The 21,541-nt window shown below is 46.5% G+C and overlaps 1 protein-coding gene across 1 annotated transcript in view; it reads right to left on the bottom strand.

Moving 5' to 3' along the window:
- POLQ (DNA polymerase theta) overlaps positions 1-21,541 on the bottom strand; it is a 1,553,125-nt gene that overhangs the window by 139,934 nt on the left and 1,391,650 nt on the right. The window contains exon 26 of the mRNA XM_069635828.1: positions 13,381-13,565. Within this exon, the coding sequence (XP_069491929.1) occupies positions 13,381-13,565 (185 nt within the window). The remainder of the gene's footprint in view (positions 1-13,380; positions 13,566-21,541) is intronic.

Below are 21,541 nucleotides of genomic sequence, written 5' to 3'. Positions count from 1 at the left end.
TGTCAATCTCATCTATGCGAACAGGTTTCAATGAAACCAACGAAATATAACTTTGTATGCCTTGGTTTATCATCAGCACTCTGGTTGTTCACAAAATCCCTTAATGTGGGACACCTTAACTGAATGTGAGCGGAGTCGCGATAATATACTTTAATGATATTGTATTTACATTAGAAGACGAGGACAGGTTGGAGTATTCAACATGACTAAATTCTAACAAGATCTGGGCACTGGAGTGAAATAAGAAAACAATCTCAAGTTGAGTTCAAATAGAGTTTTTTTTTATGACTATGTGGTGTTCAAGATCCAGTGTTTACTGATGTCTTCAGCAAAGGTTCAATGCATATTATCTTCAAGAGAGGGTTTTTTGGTATACAAACTAAATAAATAAACTGTATGGGATAAAGGATGAGAAGAGAAATCTTAAGATTCATCTTGAAATTTCCCATCAAAATGGATGTGGATTTCATGCACGAGAAAGTTCCCTCACGACGAACCAGAGCATAGTGATCTGCAGAGGAAAAGAACCTGAAAATACACAATTTGTAAATATTGGCAGGTTCTTCATATAGATATTGAACAAGGAAGGAAATGGATTCCCGTTGGTTACAAAACTGGCAAGGCTCAACAGAAGCAATTCACTCTTACCTCTGGAACAGACACAACTCAAGGGAACAGGTTGCGTAGCACTGCTTGGCCGACTCTGGACTCTTCCCTGGAATCCCTGTCGATGCAGTAGAACTGTGTGAGGGTGTGCATGGACCTCCACATAGCAGCCCTGCAGATGTCCAGCAGGGTCACACCAGCCAAAAACGCCGTCGTCGCAGCGATCGCTCTGGTGGAGTGGGCTCGGACGGCCAGGCAGAGGTCAGTTAGCCAACCGATGACAGTCCATGATGCAGCTGGAGAGCCACCTTTAGATGAAAGCCTTGGACAAGGCCTTCCCATGGATCACAGGACCAAAGTTCACAAACAGCTGTGAAGTCTTTCCAAAACTATTTGTGTGTGCCACGTAGAACTTCAGGGCACGAGCAACATTCAGCAAGTGCAAGGCCCGCTCAACCGGAGATGAAGGTTTCTGGAAAAAAATAGGTAACAGTTGAGGTGGAATTCAGAAGGTGAGGGAGTCCGCGATGGTGTTCTTGACTCCTGCTAGGTGAAGGGGGACGAGGAAGAGTTCTTGTCCGACAGTCCAGTGCCATAATTCCTGCACATCCCTGGAGAGCGCCGAGGATCGAGTGACCCCCTGTTTCCTGAAGTAGAACTTTGTGGTGGTGTTGTCCGTGAAGATCCTCACCACCCTGCCCTTCAGAGACAGAAGGAACGACTCGAGGGCCCAGAACACTGCCCATAGCTCTGAGGTTGATATGGAGATCCTCTTCCTCCTGCAGCCACAGGCCTCTGGCGTGCAAACGTCCGGTGTGGGCTCCCCAACCTGCCAGGGAAGCGTCTGTCATGACCATCTCCTGGAATGGAGGGTTCTGAAAGACTGTGCCACAGGCAATGTTGGAGCGGTCACCCACCACTTTATTGCCAGACGGAACTCGTAGTCCAGAGCGATCTTGTCCGTGAAGTTTCCGAACACTTGTGCCCAGCGAGCATCCAGGAACTTCTAAAGAGGTTGCATATGTAACCTGGAGAGCCGGATGAGGTAGATGCAGGACAACAACATGAGGCGCTGAGCAACGACTTTGTGGTTTGCACCGTGACCGTCTTAATCGACAACAGCCGCTGCACCTTGTATTTGTATTTTATTGTATTTCATTTATATTTTAATAGCGCCTTAAGCCAAAGCATTTTGTACCGCACTTTGTTTTTAAAAAGAATGGTAGGCAGTAAACAATCAATCCTGGTAGCAAACATTCAGGGATATTGAAGAAGTTGAGTTTTCAAGTAGACACGAAAGAGAGAATAAACTATAAGAGCGGAGAGAGGGTGGAAGAACATTCCAGTGAAGAGGAGCAAGAAGATGGAAAGATGGGAAACGCGACTGGGCACATGGAGGATGGGGAACGTTAAGTCTAAAGAAGGAGGAAGAACAGAGAGAGCGAGATGGGGTATAGAAAGATACAAGTGCAGCAAGGTAATCAGGGGCTAGTCCATAGAGAGATTTAAAAACGAAACAAAGAAAATGAAATTTGAGTTGGGAGTGAAAAGGTAACCAACAAAGCGAAGCAAGTCGATATGAAATAGAGTCTCGATAATAGAAAAGACAAAGTAAACAAATAGAAGAATTATAGATTGATCTTAGAGGAGCAAGACGAGAGCTCGTAAAACCAAAAAGAGTGGTGGAGCAGTAGAAAAGTTGAGAAAAGATTAGGGAGGAAATAAGAAGTTTAGAAGCTTGGAAAGTGAGGAAGGGACAAACTTTACAAATATTATGAAGATGGAAACGACAGGAACGAGAAGAGAATATGTTGCCAAAGGAAAGATTGGAATCAAAATAGAGGCCAAGATTACGAGCTGTTGGAGAAATAGAAAGATTAGAGGGAGGAAAGGATATGAACGGGGTGGACAATGAGGACGAGTGTTAGCAAGGAAGAATAGGACCTCTGTCTTCCCTGTGTTAAGGGTGAGAAAGTGAGATGCCATCCAGGATTTGATAGCAGAGAAACAAGCTGTGAGGGAGTGCTGTATTTCAGAAGTGAAGGAAGAAAAGGATAGAAAAAGTTGTTTATCATCAGCGTAGAAGGCATGAGAGAGACCAAAAGAGGAGATTATAAAAGCAAGTTGTGAGGTACATAATGAGAAATGGAAGGGACCCAAGACTGACCCTTGGTAGACTCTGTGCTCAAGGGGCAAAGCCGAGGAGGTCTTACCTGCCCAAGAGACGGAAAAGGTTCTATTAGACAGATAAGAGAACCAAGAAAGAACAAAACCATTAAGATCAAAGGAAGAAAGGGATTCCAGAAGCAAAGAATGATCCACAGTGTCAAAAGCAGCAGATAAATTGAGTAGACTAAGAAAAGAGGATTGCTTGGAATAACAAGCTGAGAGAAGAGAGTTAAGCATACAGATCAAAGCAGTCTCAGTAGAGTGAAGGGGAAGGAAACCAGACGGAAAACGAGGAAGAAGAGAAAGAACAGTGACAAAGGATGAAATCTGAGAATACACAAGATGCTCTAAGAGTTTAGAGAGATAGGACAAAAATTAGAAACAATGAGAGGATTAGCTGTGGGTTTTTTCAAGATAGGAATAATAGTTGCATGTTTAAAGGACATTGGAAAAACAGAGGTACAAAGACAAGTGTTAAAGAAAGACACAAGATAAGGTATAAGAAGAGGGTAAACCTTAGGAACAATAGCAGATGGAATTGGATCGGTAGGAGTAGCAGTGGGATGAGCTTTGGCTAGCAAGAGTAGTAAATCAGTGTTGGTGTCGGAGCAAAGCTATGAATGAAAACAGGAGTAGGAGGAGAAGGTGGTAAAGTGGTTGGAGGAAGAGGTTTCAATGTCTTGACGCAGAGAGAGAACTTTTGAGGAAAAGAAGTGAGCGAAATCAGAAGCAAACAGAGTGGAATTAAGAGAATGAGCAGGAGAAAGAGGGGCGAGCACCGTGTTAGAGTTTGAAACAGATGCCTAGAATGGGCAGATTGGGTGTGAAGAAAATCTGAAAAGTAGGCACATTTTGCAGAGATTAGAGAGCTGTCGTAGAGAGTGCGATAGGAGAAGGCGGCAGAGTGATTAGATGCTGATTTTGATTTGAGCCAACGCCCTTCAAGTCGGCAGAGAATACGTCGCATAGAGCGGAGATGAGGGGAAAGCCAGGGTTGAGAAGGTTTGCGAGTAGTGTGAAAAGCAGACAAAGGATAGAGTTGATCGAGACTGAGCGAAAGAGATGAGGAGAGTGCAGATGCTGCCTCGTCAGCATTAAGAGTAGAAAAACTTAAGGAAGAGGGAAGAATAGTGGTGCAAGTGCTGTGATAAAGCAAGGAGTTGAAACTCTGTAGATCATGCCGAAAAAATGTTTTTTGGAGCAAGAAAAGTTGGGAGAGCTCAGAGGAATAGAGGATAGAAGAGACAGAGTAACGAAAGGTCTGATAAGTAAACAGGTAGGGCTAGTACTGAAGAAGCAGTCCTTCCCTTGAATGGCCGCTACCCTCTCCTCCAAGGGTGAAGCGAGGCAGGACACTATATTGAGTCTGGCCCCCAGGAACAGTGCGTTCTGCTAGTGTCAAGAAGGACTTTGAATAGTTGATGGAGAATCCCAGACCCACCAGCAGCTTGACGGCCATCTCAGTGTGTCTGACGGCAGACTCTCGCTAGCGGGCCTGGATGAGCCAGTTGTCAAGGTACGGGTGTTAGGAAAGATTTCATATTGTAGGTAATTTTCCTTCCATGTGGCAACCCCCAAAGATTTTGCTGTTGTTTTACACCCTGATCTAGACTTTGCCAGAGAAGCGCAGCCTTCCGCCGCACTCCTCTGGGCTTTCGCTCCATTCTTACGGGGAAACTGACATGCCCTTAAGACAGTCAGTACCAGGAAACGTTTTCCGTAGTTCTTTTCTCATGTTGCAGCTTTCGCGCAACATGGCACAAGAGTGTAACTTACATTACCGCGCTCTTGGGTCTCTAGTCATTCTACAGGCCCTAGAAACTCTCGATGGATTCATAACGAACTATGCAAGTATGTCACGGACGGGACTGGTGGCAGCGATCGGTTTTGTGTTTTGAACTCCCTTTTGCCCTGTTAACCGCGCTTCTTGCGTTTGGCCAAAATGGGTGGCCTGGCTTCCAAAATGGCCATGCTACGAGATTCTTTGTCCTGTCCGTTGACCGGCTTGCCCCTTCACCTTCCCCAGGTCGAGCCGACCCGGGGCCATCCTTATTTGGGCATGTACTTTCCCGCGAAATACAGATGCTTTCGTGGGCTTCTGCATGCCTTGTGTGTGCCTCCAGGATGTGGGCTGGGATGTCTGGTCCCAATACACATCCTGGGTGCCAGAGAGTCTAGTGTGTCTTGAATGGCTGGGACCACCGTGGTCCGTGATAGGTCCACGTATGGTGTGAGTGTTTTGTGAGCAGATCTCCCATTGGGTTCTCTCCGTTTTGGTGCAAAGGGAACTCTGGATAAGAGGAGGCTGGAAACACCACTACCATGTCGATGTCCTGAGTTCTCACGAATGACGGATAAAGGAGCCAAGTATCCTGCAACTAAGAGGCTGAACCGAGGAATCGCTGGTGACCCTCTGAAGGACTGCTCCTCTGCACTGCTGTCGCCCTGTGATACCATTCTGCCTCTGATCGAACGAGAAGGCCTGTACTGGTACTTCGACCCTTTGGAATATTGGGAACAACTATTCTCGGCATCTTCATCATCTCCTACACGTAAGCCTTCGGAACGGTCCCTGGGCCATCCAGTGGACTGACCAGCCTACCCAGGACCCTTGCTCTGTCACCGCCGTCAGGTTGCTGTTGTATTCCGAGTCCTTGGCACTCTCACACGATTCGTACACTTGGCATTCCCAGGTCTGAAGTGAGAAGTGTTCATTAGGCTGAAATACACACGGCCACTGCGTTGCCCCGCTGTGGTAACAATCTGTGTGGGTTCACTGCGTTTGGGACATCCTCAACACTAACTTCTGCTGCCGCAGAATCTACACAACGCCGAGACGTCCCCTGCTCGTATTTGAACCTGCCAGCACTGAAACTGACGCGGAGAAGCCTGGGTCTGCCTGCATCGGGGACCGGTGAGTAGCAACGCTAGGAACCGGTCGCCCTCCTGCAGTAGCCTGTAGCTTTTCCTCGCTGTGTTAAACAGCACGCCTTTTTCGCACTCGCGCTCTGCTTCTGCCCGCAAGTGGAGGCCGCGCTTGAGTAGCGGAGATCTGTTCGTCCTCATTTGTTCACCGCTCTGAACTGCCCGATTTCCTTGAAGAGACTCCCCTTGGCCCGTTGGCACCAGCGTGTGCAGGTACTTTTGAGCACAAGGCTCCACTCTTCGTAGGGCTCAGACTTCCTTCTAGTTAGGTGGCCTTTGAAGGCGAACTGGGTCTAACGATTACTTGCACTGCCCGTTTTCCTCCCCATCTAGGTGGTCTGCATATTTCGTGCTTCGAACTCTTTAGACCCTTCGGTAACTGTATATATATTGTATTTGATTGTGGTGTGTTGGTTTACTTGAGTTTCACGGGGTAATTTTTACTATGGTCAATGTTACAAAGGCCTTGTAATAAATGTGTCTATATTTTTAATATAACACCTGCTTGGAGTAATTTGTAAGCATCCTTGCTTTGTGTGCTCATTGCGTGCTTTCAGTCACCCTCACCCCTCTTGAGACCTAGTCTTGACCATCGCTACCCTGATTGGTCTGGCTTGTCCAGAGGTTACCCTGTTCCAAGAAACTAGGCTGGCCTTCTGAACCTCTGCCCCTCCAGGACAGAGTTCAGAAATCCATCTTAACAACGGGTAAACGTGAATCCCCCGCAGATGGGCCGCCACTGGTGCCAGGCACTTCGTGAACACACTGTGGGCCGACATCAAGCCGAAGGAAAGGGCCTTGAACTGGTAGTGATGTCCCTGCACTAATAAGTGTAGCAACTTCCGTCATTTCCTGTGAATGGGGACGTGGAAGTTGGCATCCTCCAGGTCCAGCAACGTTAGAAAATCCCCTTTCCAGTTGGCCAAGCACGTGCTGCAATGTGACCATCCTGAATTTCTGAGACGTGAGGTAATTGTTCAGACGTTGTAGGTCTAAAATAGGTCTGCAGCCTCTCCTCCCCCTCAGCCCCCCCGCCCCCCCGTCTTCTTTCTTACCAACAAATATCTGGAGTAAACTCTGTAGTCACTGGGGAACCAGCTCTATCGCCCCTTTTCATAGGATGGTCCCCAAGAGCTGAGGGACGTGCTGCTCCTGACGGGCCAACTCAGGATCTGCGGACACCTGTGCTGAAATTCCAGGGTATGTACTTGGGCGAAAGCATCCAGCACCCATCTGTCGGTGGTGATCTTTTCCCACTCGCTGACGAACCTCATCAGCTGGCCTCCCACCGGGGTGCACAGGTGGGGGCAAGACGTCTTGGCCGGTTCAGGCTTGCTTCAGTGCCCTGCCCTGCTGGCGGCAATTACACTGTCGTCCTCCCCTGTAGGCCTGGGAACAGCCTCTGTGGGCTTCTCTGGAGGAACGAAAGGAAGAGCAGTGCTGTTGGAGGGTGACCAAGTCTCCGCCTTGATGGCGTGCAGGGACTCGTAGACAACCTTCCCGAAAAGGTTATCTCTGTCGAAAGGCATATCCAGTACCTTCGTTCGGACCTCTTGGCGGAAATTCATGCCCTTCATTCAGCCCTGGCGACTCAGGCAGATACGTTCCCCATTCACTGGAATCCCGTGTCTGCAACATCCAGCGCCACTGTGATGGCATGATCCGACGCTTCCTCTCCCTCCTGGAAGAGGGCGATCACCTCCATCCTCTTGTCATTGGGGAGGAACGCCAGAATCGGACCCAGCTTGTACCACAGCTCCCTATCGTACCAGGCTAGGATCGCCAGAGATTTGCCCGTCTTGAGGGTGGGCAGCGTGGTGTAAATCACCTTCCTCCCCATGGCGTCCAACTTCCTACCCCAGCTTTCTGGACGGACTGAAGACGACGGGGATGGGTAAGATGACCGCTTCTTTGCGGTTGCCGAAACCACTGAATCTGGTGATGGTTGGGACCTCAGGCGCGGATTCCGGTACTCAATACTTCTTCTCCAGCCTATCCTGCTTGGATGGAGCTGTGCAAGGGTTCTTCAAGAGGGCTAGGCCCTCCTCCAACACGTCGTCCAGGAGGGGCAGCGTCATGATTGTCTTCCTCTTGGCCTCGCGCCTCTGGTACAGGAAACCTTCCTTCATGGTTTCTTCAGGTACGAGCTGGAACAGCTCTAAGGCTTCGGTGATCATAGAGTGGAACAACCCACCTCGTCCGGCGGGGACGCCCAAGGCTGCGTGGACCCCGCTCCGACAGTATCGCCATCGTCCGGCGTGTCCGTACCCTTCCCCGTACCCGTGTCTGCTGGGGGAGATGGGACCAGACGCCGATGTGGAGGTTGAAATGGGGGCGTCGGATGGGGCTTTCTTTTCTTCATCAGCGGTTGGTCAGGGTCCTGAGGGGCTGTTGGAACAGGTCCTTGTGGCATCCTCTTCTGGATCTCAGACACCAAGTTGTGGTGGGTTGATAGGATGTCCAGCGAGACATCCCTCGGTGGAATTGCCGTGGTCGGAACACTAGGCCCCGTGCCGTCATCATCCTCTTCCACGTCTTTGTGGACCGTGTAAAGGGACTCAAGTCCTCCGATGTGAAAAAAATGTCCATGGCTTGGGCTGAGACTGATCCGGGGCCTCCTTGCCCCCTCCACGTTATTTCCACCCTTAGGGGCTGTAACCGGGTTCTGAGGCAGTGTCCCCTTCTCTGGTGTGCCAGCAGACCTTGTCAAAGTCACCACAGCGGCCTTACGCCTCAGAGGGAGGGATACCTTCAGCACTGTAGGGGCTACCTTCTCATGGTCAGCCCCTTTAGCTTTCAAGAGAGCAGCCGCCACCAGATCTATCATTGACAAAGACTTTTCCTGTGCCACGTAGGGATTCTTGGACAGCTCAGCCTTCCTCTCCTCTGTCCGTACCTTCTCTGGCTTCTCCCGCAGCTTAGCCGGGTTGGACGACTTTCTCTTCGAGGAGGACCTCGATTACCAGCTGGCAATGGAGGCAGAGGGTGATGTCGATCGAGCCCTGTCTCTGCGGCGACCGTGGTGGACCAGGACTTGCAGTGCTTGGCCTTATCTTGGGCCCCCACGGATGAGGCGCCCTCACAGGACTTAGAAGCCCGCTCTTCGTACTGACCATGCTTGGGTGAGGAATGCCCTGCTTGGGGCAGAGGCCTTGGTGTTCAGCCATTCCGCCAATCTACTGTGCCTGTCCTTTGTGGTCTTCTTGGAGAATCCGCTGCATATCTGGCAATCTCCTTGCTTGTGGTCTGGATACAGGCAGTAGAGGAATTGCAGGTGCTTGTCCTCCACAAACACATTTCCGAGCCCGCACTTGGTGCTGGGCTTGAAGAGGAATCTTCCTTCTTTCTTCTCTTCCGTCATGGCCAGAGGGGGCAAAGTAGGCCCGGTGGCCTTCTGGACACTTCTCTTCGCCCTTGAGGGGCACTGAACTTCACAGACAACAGATCCCCGCTGTTGGCAGATGGAAAGAAGAGCACACAGGCTCTTTTGGAACAAAAATAGAACCCCTTCCTGCGAAAAAATACAAAACTCTGAGGACTCCCAACACTGAAGCGTGCAGTAAAAATCTGAAGATGGCTGCCACAGGAGGGGCTTAGGGAGAGGACTGTCATTGGTTGGGGGCAGTATGACCCAGAGGCCAGTAATTGGTTTATGGGAGAAATACAGTTTGTAAGTGAAACTGTTTTTCTTTTTACTGAGAATTCCCAGCCTGACGACGGGAAATATTCATGAGCACGTGAATCCATGCCAGACCCCATGCTGGAGAACCATATATACATTTAGCTACAATCCAAATGATAGGTACAGGTACGCACACACACCTTCTCAAGGAGTTACAGCTAGATAGATAGTTTTACCACACGGGTTTATTGAGATCCCCATTAAATATTGTCAATATGTATCGCAGTATTAAGACCCATAATTGTTCTACAATTGGCGGTGCTACGATATACGTCAATTTGCCATAGAACATTTAAAAAGCCTAAGCATGTGGAAGCTTGGACTCTCCGTCACGTTATATATTTCTTCAATTCACCTGATCTCAAGATATTACACAAGTTCAATTAAACCAAATTCGTGAGTTTGCCTTGGTTAGAAGGAAATGGGGAGATCGCCCAAGATATATTTTACAGTTTCCCTGTACTTTGGGACGCAACCTATATCTGCAATATAAGCTCAACCAATTCCACACAAATTAAAGGTTATTTCAATGAGGGAGATCCAACATGCAGTATCAATTTGGAACCTGCAGATTTTGTAAAAAAGATAATGTTTGAGAGTCCATTAAACATCTGGTTATGTTTTGTGAATACTTTGAGCATGTGAGAATCTATCTATTTGGGAATCATCTATATTTGAGTTCTACTCGGTCTAGAGATTCTCTATGGTACAGATGTATGTGGGGTAATAGTATTAAGCTGGTTATTTAGCTGACTATGTTGCTGACTGTACTTGATATTCAACTGAATTAAATGAATTGCTAACGTGTACAGGCTTCAAACAGTTTTCAAAAACTAAGCTCTATGTGTTTATCTGATTAATAGAATACTTGGTATGTTGAAACGTATATTGCTGTGATGAATTGTGTTTTAGTTTTTAGTAATTTCAATTGAAAATGTATATGTATTCTATTTTAGAGTTTATGAATTTCAATTACCCATCTTTGTAAAGGAAAATATCCGTTTTATGTTTTAATTGGAATGTCTATTCTAAATTGTAAAGGTTTATAAGATAACCAAATACAATAAAAAATAAAACGAAATTAAACAAAGGATGCTGATAAAAACCGACGAGGACCTCAAAGTACTTGTCCACTTATGTAAAGATTTGCTGCAAGATTAGATCTGAAACACTCTACACATGCACCTTCTCTAGAAAGCGGTTAATTCATAAAATAAAAAACACAAAGCATGATAGCAATAGCATAATTTGATTAATTACAAGTTAGCACCATACAATCTTACATCCCATATTACAAGAATGCAAAATACATGTCAAAGCTGCTTATTGTTCCATGATCAAGACAACTCAATGTATAGTTTTTATGTACATAGACTCTTTAGCGCCTTCCTGACTTAATCATCACCTCCTTCTCCTATTTCTCCTCTTCAGTAGAGTCTCTATTGGCCCCTTCCAATTACCTTTGTACCCCCTCTTTTCACTCCAATGGTCTGCGTAGCTACATACCTCTCCTCCTTCTGCGGTCTCTCCTGTTTGTCTCTTTTCATTCTGTGCCTTTATGTACTTCCTCCTCTCTCCCCCTGGGTCGCTCTGTCACCACCTCTTTTCTTTCTACCCTTCTGGGTGATTCATCTTTCTTTACCTTGCCTCTCTTGGTTATTTGCCTGGCATCATTTCTCAGATTATCCTTAACTCTTTTAGCTAGTGTGGTCTTACTCCAGCTCTCCTCCTATCTCCATTGTTTACCCCATTTTTCAATTCTTCCATTCACTTCACTTCCTGGGTTGCCTCTCTTCCTTTCCATCTGGTGTCAATGTCTCACACTCCTCCTTTCTCCAAAGGACTGTTGATCACCACCTCTCTTCTCTTCAACTCCGCTGCAGTTTCGTCCTCTCTCACTTCTTCGCTTTGTATCTTCCTGCATACCCCTGTATCACTTACACCTCACCTCCTCTTACTTTTGCTGTCCCTGCCTTCTCCCTCCACTATCCTCTTACTTGCTTCATCTTGCCACTCCAATATGCTCTGTCACTCTCCAGCTCCTGAATCCTATATTCAATGGATACAGATGGCAATTTTTACAGGGGGGGGATCAGGTTGGCTACATCGCCCACTTATCGCATTACTGGCTTCACCACAACCGCAACCTAATCAGGCTATAAGAAGAACATGTGGATGTCTCCAGAAAAGGTTTCACATGTATATTCACAGTGTTGAGCTTGCTGGGGACCACGGCAGCAGCACCACTCCATGAAGGCTCCGTAGGTTGAGGTTATCTGCAAAGTACAAGTCTCCTTCGAGGAATGTCAGCCCAGTTCTGTTTTTGTACCCCTGCACGGTTTGCTGTTACTCTGATTGGTAGTGGGTGGGAGGGTCCATATGCAAATCTACAATCTCCTTGCTTCCATGTTTTTCGATGAGGACATGTTCAAAGTTGGGCTTCTCGCGCCTTGAAACACTTGTGTATATGCGCGTTATAAATGCCATATCATATATCACTGTTCCAGGACACAAGGGACTCTGAGCATCTTAGTGTATTAAGGTCTGACCAACTGCCAGGGTTCCCGCAGGCATTTGGCTTTAGAATAATGGTATTTAAGGCAGGAGCGGGGATTTGACCCTTGGTGTGCTTAGCACAGATACATTGAGAGCCACGGATGGATGGCAATATCAATAGGGTTCTCGCCTGTCCTTTTCCCCTACAGAGAAACAAAGGGGCTCTTGCTACAGTTATTAACTTTATTGTGGCTAAGCAATATCCTTTGGGGTTATTTGTCAGAATGTTGCTCTTTGCTCCAAAATCTTTATCTTGGTTGAATGAACTGGAGTTCTGCATGGGGGGTGTTGGTGAAAGGTTTTAATAGCGAGGCTCGTTATGAACAGGCCACTCCAGGGGATCCTCCATATACCTCCTTCAGGTCCTACACAGAGCAGGTGGGGTTAGGACATTAGTGGGACAGTAGGAGAGGCAGATGCAAAGCCTGTTGTGTTTATTGGTTCGGAACGAAAGTTTCCTGTGTGCCAATCTGCTTTCTTTGACTTTGGCTGAGAGACTTGGGAGTCGGGGTGTATGATATCCTTGAGGAAAAGCCCAACATCTGATAGCCTACAGCTCTTTGGGTGTAGTTAGCCGCTGTTGTCGGAGTGAGAGATGGCCAATGAGGAGAGTTTAGTCATGGCTCGATTAGAGTTTATGCACTAACAACTAGGCCTGTGGCAGCTGTGTGTGTAGTGTAAGGTGTGGATTTGTGTGTGTAGTCTAAAGTGTGGATTTGTGTGTGTAGTGTAAGGTGCTAGGAGATCTTAGAGGGAAGACGGTTAGTCGTGAGATGAGGGGAGTAGGCCTTACGAGACAAACCCACCTGCACTCCTACCACTGACCTCTTGCAGATAGGTTTAACTATCTACCATTGTCGTTGTCAATACTGCACTCTCCCTCTCTCTATAATAGATACATTATACCCTTATGAACAACAAAACAGAGATGTTGTGAGTTTGCAATGAGGGAAAGGAGGCAGTCTTGAAGCTCCACTCATTGCCATAAGCTATGTTTATGGGCGGTAAGAAAGTTTGGTTCAGATAAAGGACTGCTTTGAAGTTGGAGGACGGCAGGCACCAGTTTCATTTCCTTAAGTATTGTGGTTGGCAAACCTTACTTTAAGATGTTTAGGTGCGGTGCTCAGTAGCATGCTGGGTCTTTTGTCAGGGGCAGTGTAGGGAATTTGTCAGGCTCCTGTAAGGAAGCCGGTTGGAATGTGCATGTTATATTTATGCACAAAAGCTATGCTCATACCTTGCAAAATGCAATGGATAGTAAATGTCTGAAAATGTGATCAATATTAATGCAGCCACCACTGATACTGGACAAGAGAATCAGCGCCCTGTAGCTAGAAACTGAAGGGGATTTCTTTTTTTATGGCTAGTTGCAGAACTACATGGCTATGCCTCCTACTACAGCCCACTTAATTTCAAAATGCGATGCCCTGTTGCGACTGTACCTGCTTTGCTTGTTGCCTAATATTATCTGTGACATTCTCAGGGTCAATCATCTTCCACTCTGCAGCGATGCTTTTGAAAACATCAGTCCCACTATTCAACACCTGAATAAGCCGACGGTCTTGGGAGAGATGAGCCAAAATTCGCAACTCCAACTGGGAGTAGTCTGCAGCCAAGATGAGTCCACCTGCATCAGAAATACAATAATTACAAAGTGCAAAATCAAGGCAAGGGAGTACTCAAAAGGCATTGACAACAACTGCAACTTTCACATAGACAAGTAGCTTTCATGGAAGTGCTTTAGATTAAAAAAAAGTTAATGTGATTAACATCAGATACCAGGTGGGTGGGGGGAGGGGGGATTGCTCATGGCTCAAGACATCCGGAGAGGGCAGAGGGAAAACGGGGCGGCTAGCTCAAGACACCCTGGGGGAGCAGGATAGCTCAAGACACCCTGGGGGAGCAAGCTACCTCAAGACACGCTGAGGGAGCAAGCTACCTCAAGACACCCTGGGGGAGCAGGCTAGCTCAAGACACCCTGGGGGAGGAGGCTAGCTCAAGACACCCTGGGGGAGGAGGCTAGCTCAAGACACCCTGGGGGAGGAGGCTGGCTCAAGACACCCTGGGGGAGGAGGCTGGCTCAAGACACCACGGGGAGGAGGCTGGCTCAAGACACCACGGGGAGGAGGCTGGCTCAAGACACCACGGGGAGGAGGCTGGCTCAAGACACCACGGGGAGGAGGCTGGCTCAAGACACCACGGGGAGGAGGCTGGCTCAAGACACCAGGGAAGCACTGGCTGGAGACCCTAGGAAGGGGTTGGAGGCAAATATTAAGAGTGCAGGTGGATAGCAAGGCTATAAAGAGCAAGGTCAGAAATGAATTAGAGGACACACTTGACCTGAGGCATGGATATGGGTGTTCACGGTGAGAGGAGGAATGCGCAGTTGGCGTGAATTTGAGGAGGAGCAGGACCAGAGCAGGAGTAGATGATGAAGAGGGCAGGAGTCCGGAAATTGAGGGAGGTGACAAAGGACCTCTTTAATCACCCCTCTGGGAAAATGAATGGAGGGAAACCTTGTTTCCTTACTATTGAAGTGGATAAACAAAGGGGGGGCCAGGGGGAGATATGCTGGAAAAACAACAGAACCAAGGGGCTGGAAGGGACTCAAAAGCCCACAATGTTCAGACAAGAAGCGTACAGGAACCACTGAAGCCCAAGACTGATAATTAAGGGAGGAGGAGCCCTAAGGAGAACCAAGAAGAAGGGTGTGGACCCCCTTTATGCTCAAAATGGTGCTGTGGGTGGACCTTGAGGGACTCTAGGGGATAAAAAAATTCTAGTTTTTATAGCATTTCCGTCTGTTCTCTGTATTTATTTGTGTAATAATACTCACAAAGTAAAGGTGAGATTAGAGCCTCACATTATGTTATAACTACTTTTTTGTATTTTACAACTACAACAAATTCGACCTCTGGAGATGGGACTGGAACACTTTTGCACAGCAAAAAATAAAATTTCCTGTTAAGAGATCTAGGTAGTGTGGGGGGCGCCATAGCGTAGGCGTGGCTAGCCCCAATGACTCAGCCTACTGACAACACCCTTCAGTCTATGCATCTGCTAGACGGGGCACCTGACAGCCTATTTATTGGAGGACCAGAGGAGGGGCGTATGGAGGAAAGGGAACTTTGGACTAAGAGTACAGAAGACACTATGGTGAGTAACTTTCTTACATCCCGTCTCCTTTCCTCCATACTTACGGAGATTACAAAGCACTAATCCTCATGGGAGGATGGCAATGATCCAAGAAAAAAGGTTCTGTAGAACTGCTTAATCAAACCTGGAATTGGATCTGGCTGAGGTGGCTATAAAGTATAGAGTAGTGTTTGCAGAAACAAGTCGCTGCCTTACTGATCGCATCCCATGAACTTTGCTCTGGAAAGCAACGGCAGTAGCCTTAGCCCTGACTGCATAGGCATGCAAGCCCTCGGGTACTGTCTTGTTTTGAAGCTTGTATGTCTCAGCAATACAGGGACAATCCACCTTGATACAGTGGGCTTTGATGCTGAAAGACAGTATTATGGCCACCAGAAGACACAAATGCTCACATTTTCTGTACGTTTTCGATCGATCCAAGTAGAATTTAAGTGCCTGCCGAACATAAAGTGAATGCAATAACCTTTTTCCCCATCCATTTACAGGGATGGAAAAATGTAGGAAAAACAATCTGCTGGTTCAAGTAAAAGGCAGGTACAACCTTCGGCAAAAACATTGGGTGTGTTCTTAGCACCACCTTATCCCTGTGAACCCCAGTATATGGCTGTGATGAAGACAGTGAATCAACTTTCACTAATCCTGCTAGCGGAAGTTATGGCGGCTACAAATGTCTTCCACAACACCAATTTTATATCAGCTGGCAACATGGGTTCGAAAGGCTTATAAAAGATTGCCACCAGTACTACATTAAGGTTCCAAACAGGTGGTTCATGGTAGCATAGACACAGCAGCCAGGCTTATTTTAGGAGGGAAGAGAGGACTGCATAATCAGTACAAATGAAATTGTAATAGAATGGTCCAAAGAAACACTATGTATGTAAAAATAAATGATTTATTTAAATACAGGTAGGCCCAGATAAATCTAGGGATAAATAAGTACTAACACATTATATGAAATCACAATTATAAAAACACACTATACTTGAAGGTACACAGACCAAAGTATAGACATTATTCGGGACCCCTGACAGTACTTCTAAGGAAGTCAAAACCTTTTCATACACATTCAGTATAGGTCACACCTATTCTTGGGGAGTAAAAACTAATGGTTACTTTCACAATTACATTAAGTAATGCAAGGGCAGTAAACCCTACCAGTTGTCCAGTGATTCAATACAAATCACATAGTCAGTCAACTGGACAGTATACTGTTGGTGAATAGTGGAACACTTATTCTAGGTACAGTAAAAACCTATAACTACTTTTGTAATAACACACAGTTATACTAGGATAGTAAAACCTAAGGATCTAATATTTAATTACAGGTGCTTCTGAGATCAGTGAAACACAGATGGAGATAAGTAGTAACTGGTAACTTATTTTTGGATGGCACAGAGCTAACTCAAGGTAAGTAAAACCCACATATTTTTTAACCTCGCAATGAAGGGGAAAGTAAAACCCAATGTTACACTTTTCTGAATGACTCACAGTTATTCTAGGTAGGCAACAACCTAATGCAGACTTATTCTGGACAGGCTAGCAGCAAGTCAGGGGAAGCAAGACCCAGTTGAGGGACACTCATACAATTATCCTAACAGGACTAATCTGGTGATACCAACAGTTGGAGGACACCCTTACAATTACCATGCAGGAATAATCTGGTGAAACCAACACTTTACTTTTGGGAGGAGGCACAACCTAATCACAGGAGAGTAATATACCTTCACATCTACTTTCTATAAAACAGCAAAACGGTTTCTAAGGAAAGAAAGATGTTAACCATAATTTTGAGAATAGGGCATCACACATCCAAGATAAGTAAGAACTTTTATAACTGTTCACTCTTAGAGTTACAGTTACCAACCAACTCTTTACAAGTAAGTAACTTTTAAACATTAATTTTCTTTTCTAGGCAAAAGGCCCAATCCTTTCAAAGTCTTTCCCTGGTTCTTAGAGCATGAGTATTCTCAGTGGCAGAAGGGCAGGTCACTAGGGACTAAAGACCAACAGACAGTTTCAGAGTAAATTCTTTAGTAGCAAAAGTCAGAGTTCCTTGGGAAAACTGGGCAAACAGGTGAGTACTTTACTTCTAGGATTAGAAGAGGGTCCAGTGGCTTCGCAGAAGACACCCTAGCAGGATTCTAGCAGTGGTACTGGGTGCGCTGGACGAGAGACCTCCCAATCACAGAAAACACCATACAGCTACACAGAAATCCCAAGAGAATTTGAGTTATGTTCATACCCAAGCCAACACAGTACCTCATCATTGAAGAAGATTTTGCAGCAGGAGAACTTCAGGATCTGCAGCCACAAACCTGGTCAGTGGATTCCTTGTCATGGGGACTGCAAACAAGACCTCAGAAGGAACTTTGCAGCAGGGATGGATGAAGAAGGCTCCAGGCAAGGTTTCCCTCGCGGCTGAATGCGGTTCTGCGGATTTGGCGCATTTTCAAGGAGCACGGAATAAGACAGAAAATCACAGTTGAATTCTCGTTGTTTCAAAGGTCCAGCACTCTGTTGAGGGGACTTTTGGAATAGATTGGTGTCTCTGGAGATCCACCAGGATGCCCACGAAGTTTCAGCGAGATTCAGAATTCAGAAGACCGCGCACCGCACAGTGGCTCGAGGTCCCAGTGTATTGGGGGTATTGCAGCAACGCAAGGTTGCAACAATGTACAGGATGGCTCAAAATGCAGGTCTTCTTGAGTCCAGTGGGTCTCACCAGGCTCTGGGTCAGGGCTGTCTTTTTCTGAGTCCCCAGGTTGATTGGAAGGAAGGGTTGCAGCAGGCTGGGTTACACAACAGGCTTTCGCTTTTCCTTCATCATCCTCGTAAGTTACTGTTCCAGCAATTGACTTTTATTCAGCTTCCAGGTTCGCAGTATTTATCAGGAATTACAACAACTTCTGCATTCTCTCCCTGCATTTTACCAGAAGGGGGGGTCTGGTTTTACCCCCGCACCTCCCCCCGCCCCACCACTGGGATTTGTCCCCATTCAGGCACGGTGGAAGACAAAGGGCTGTGGAGTTTTGGACTCCTCCCTTGCTTCCTGCCTTCACAGACAGTCAGGAGCCTGGGCGGGGAGTCTCCCGCCAAAGATAAAAATCATACAAAGGAATTTCCCACCCTGGATGTCAGGGGAAGGAACAAGAAAGGACAAGAAACACTAAAATGGCGAAAAAAGAAGACAGGGGCCATTTTGGTAAAATGAGCACCCATAGGTGCCTTTACTGCAGCTGTGAAAACAGCCCGTGATAAAGGTGCAAAACATTAATACAAGGTATCACTGTCACCAGCTAGTGAAGGCAAGCTTGTCCCTGTAACAGAATTGTTACAGATTTAATGTAAAAGGGGATATATTGTATCTCTCCACATAAGGTGGGGTGTGCTGGTTTCACAGAATAAAATGTAAAAAGGCATCCAAAGATCCTTTCTACCCTTGGGAACTGTAGTTCTCTCAAGGTTATCAAAAGAAAGTTAAGAGGGGAGCACCTAGGGCAACCCAGCAACAACAGGCCCTTATTGCCAATAAGTTGTTAACGAGGATAGCTTTAAAAAGACACTATGGAGAGTCTTAAAAATGACACCCATAAAAAGAGTTAAAGATTACGTGAGTGTGGAAAAAGGTTCCCACTCAGTGAGGTATTAAGGAAAAATATCCCACTAGTAAAGCAAAAAGTTCTGGAGTTGACCAAGGTCAGGAAGATTTACCAGTTCTGTGAAAATCTTACCCAACACTCGTCTCCCATGAAAGACCACAGTACCATGTCCTCATTTAAGCAAGCAGCCCCAAACTCGGGCATAGTCCTTCAGGGTCTGTTAAGAAGCCTCACTGAACTTTATAAGTTAATCCGTTGGTGGCACCGGACCACGTGGCCATTCTTGACTGTAGTCTTCTTGCCGCTCCCTGCCCCTTCGTTCGTCCAGAGGTGAATGATGAGGGAATGGCACAATGTTGGTGTCTTCGTTGGTGCAGCAATCCTACCACACTTTCCTACTCTATTACAAAACATAATTTCATTCCGTAACTAAATCCGATTCTGTGGTCGAAGGTTGTACCTTGAAGCTCCAGGTACTGAATGGTCTATGAACAAAGGATCCTCACTTTCCAAAGGAACAATGTCAGACGATTCAGAAGAAGAAAGAACCTCCCCCCAGGCTCCAGGAAGTGATTTTTTGTCACACATGGCGCCTGGTCAAGAGGCAAAGACAGTGGCACTTGTTTCCTGTGCATTGAGTGTATCCAATGTTTCTTGACAGACACGTACAGCTGTCTGCGTAGCCAATAGCACTTGGTAAGGCCCCATCCAGCATGGTGCAAGGCACGTTTTCCTTTCGAAATTCCTACACAAAACATACTCCCGCAGGCCGGATTCGATGGCCTGGACCTGCGTATTTTTCAGGCAGGGCTGCTTGAACCTGTTGGTGAATCAAACAGGTTTTGAGTCAACTGGTCACAATAATCAGACAGTAATGGGCACTCTATGTCATCTAGCGTTCTAGGTCTCGGTCATTCCATACATTTGCAGGCCTTCCCATAACGATTTCGTATGGAGAAAGTCCCGTTTTCGACTGTGCGGATATCCGCATGGAGAGCAATGCTACTGGTAAAGCGCCAGGCCATTTTAAATTACTGTGCGCACACACACCTTCGCTAGTTTATTCTTCAAAATACCGTTATGGCGTTCAACCAAACCGGCACTCTGAGGATGTCTGCTGAATGAAAATGTTTATCGATCTGTAATCCCGCACAGATTTGCAGAATTACGTCAGCGATAAAGTGCAGCCCGATGTCAGACCAAATGACTCTCGGCAGACCAAACCTAGGAAAATATTCCTTAAGCATGGATTTGGCCATCGACAGAGCAGTGCTATCTTTCAAAGGAAAAGCTTTGACCCATTTGCTGAAGGCACAAATCACGACCAATACATATTTATAGTTTTGGCAGCGGTCCATCTCGATAAAATCAAAGTGAATTACTTCAAATGGCATGGAGGGAAGGGCCAAAACTACCCTTCAGTGTTGGTGTGCCCTTCCCAATGTTGTGTTGTAGACATATCATGCAATTCTGAACTAGATGTTCTGCAATTTTTGGGATATTATCATTACACCAAACGTGATCTAGATGCTGGCATTTCTTTTTCGCCCATGTGTGTGCTGGACCATGAGCCATAGTGACTACAGCAGTGACAAGCAATGGGCAGCATCCATCTTTGCTTTTCATTGTCCACCCAACACCCCTCAACATCCAATCCCGCCAGATTATTACTCCATTGTTAATCTCTTCCGCTGTTGCTTCAGCCTGAATTTCTTTCACATTATTGTTGAAAGACATTCAGCAATAGTGTGAATTTCACATTCCTGAGTGTGGATCGGTAGCAGTTGTTAGGCAGAAACCTGTGCAGTTCCCTTCGGGACCACTGCAAAAGGTTTAGGACTACAGGTGTTGGCAGTAAACCCAATTGGTAGCAGTCTGTACCACCCAGATTTACCTGGTAGCTGTGGCTGAGCAGCCAGACTTCTCTCGAGAAGAGTTAGACAGTATATAGAGTATACAAAATAGGTACAGAGATACAGTAGCACAAGCAAACACTGACCAGAGCTTGGGTATAAAAGTATATAATTATTTATTTAAAAACACACTTGTAAAATACACTAACACTAATATGGCAAGCACGTTCAAACACAGTCACTATCAATATATATACATCCCTGATTACTTATTGAACAAGGCTTAGTTAAAACACCACTTATTTTCAGACAGAGGTGAGCGCTTAACCTAAGATGGCACTCCAATAAGTTAGTTAAAAAGGGAGGGGAAAAGGCAGAATTAGGAAAGTACACAATACCAACACTTTAACCACAGCAAGTCAGAAAGGCAGAGTCTACTGTTAGAGCAAGAAAGTTCATAGGCCAGGCCCACTCTTGGAGAGAGCCAGGCGGAATGTGTCCAAGATCACACAGTTGAATGATACTTTAAAACGTCTTTGACGAAAGTTCAAAAAGGGTTGGATCAGTTCAGAAAAAGTTAGTTAGCAGGTCCCAAGTCACCCCACGATAGAGAGTCAAGGATTTACGGAACACCTTGAACAGTCTGTTGCAAGGGAGACCAGGGAAGAAACCAGCCGCGGAGTTTCCCGATTAAAAGGTACTACCCTTTTATTCGCGGTAGTTGTGAAGCGTGGCTATCCGGCCGCTGGGGTGCTTGGCAAGGGCGATTTGACCACGAGACGATCCAGGAAGGCGAAAGGAGGGCAAACTGGTTATCCCCACCAGTTCAGAGGAAGAAGACACTCTGGGATGAAGATCTTCTCTGTCGTTGGGAAGAGGTGAGACGGTTCAGCAGGGCTCCACCGCTGGTGTTGTCATTGCAGGTAGGGTCAGCTTCTCCCTCTTCGGATTCTTAGGTCCTGTGGTGACTTCTGAAGTTCCAGTCCCCAAAGCCC

This window comes from Ambystoma mexicanum, chromosome 7p (genome assembly GCF_040938575.1).
Source record: "Ambystoma mexicanum isolate Mex_15411 chromosome 7p, UKY_AmexF1_1, whole genome shotgun sequence".
Taxonomy (NCBI): Eukaryota; Metazoa; Chordata; class Amphibia; order Caudata; family Ambystomatidae; genus Ambystoma; species Ambystoma mexicanum.
Note: the sequence above shows the minus strand (reverse complement) of the source record. Positions and strands in the feature narration are given on the sequence as shown.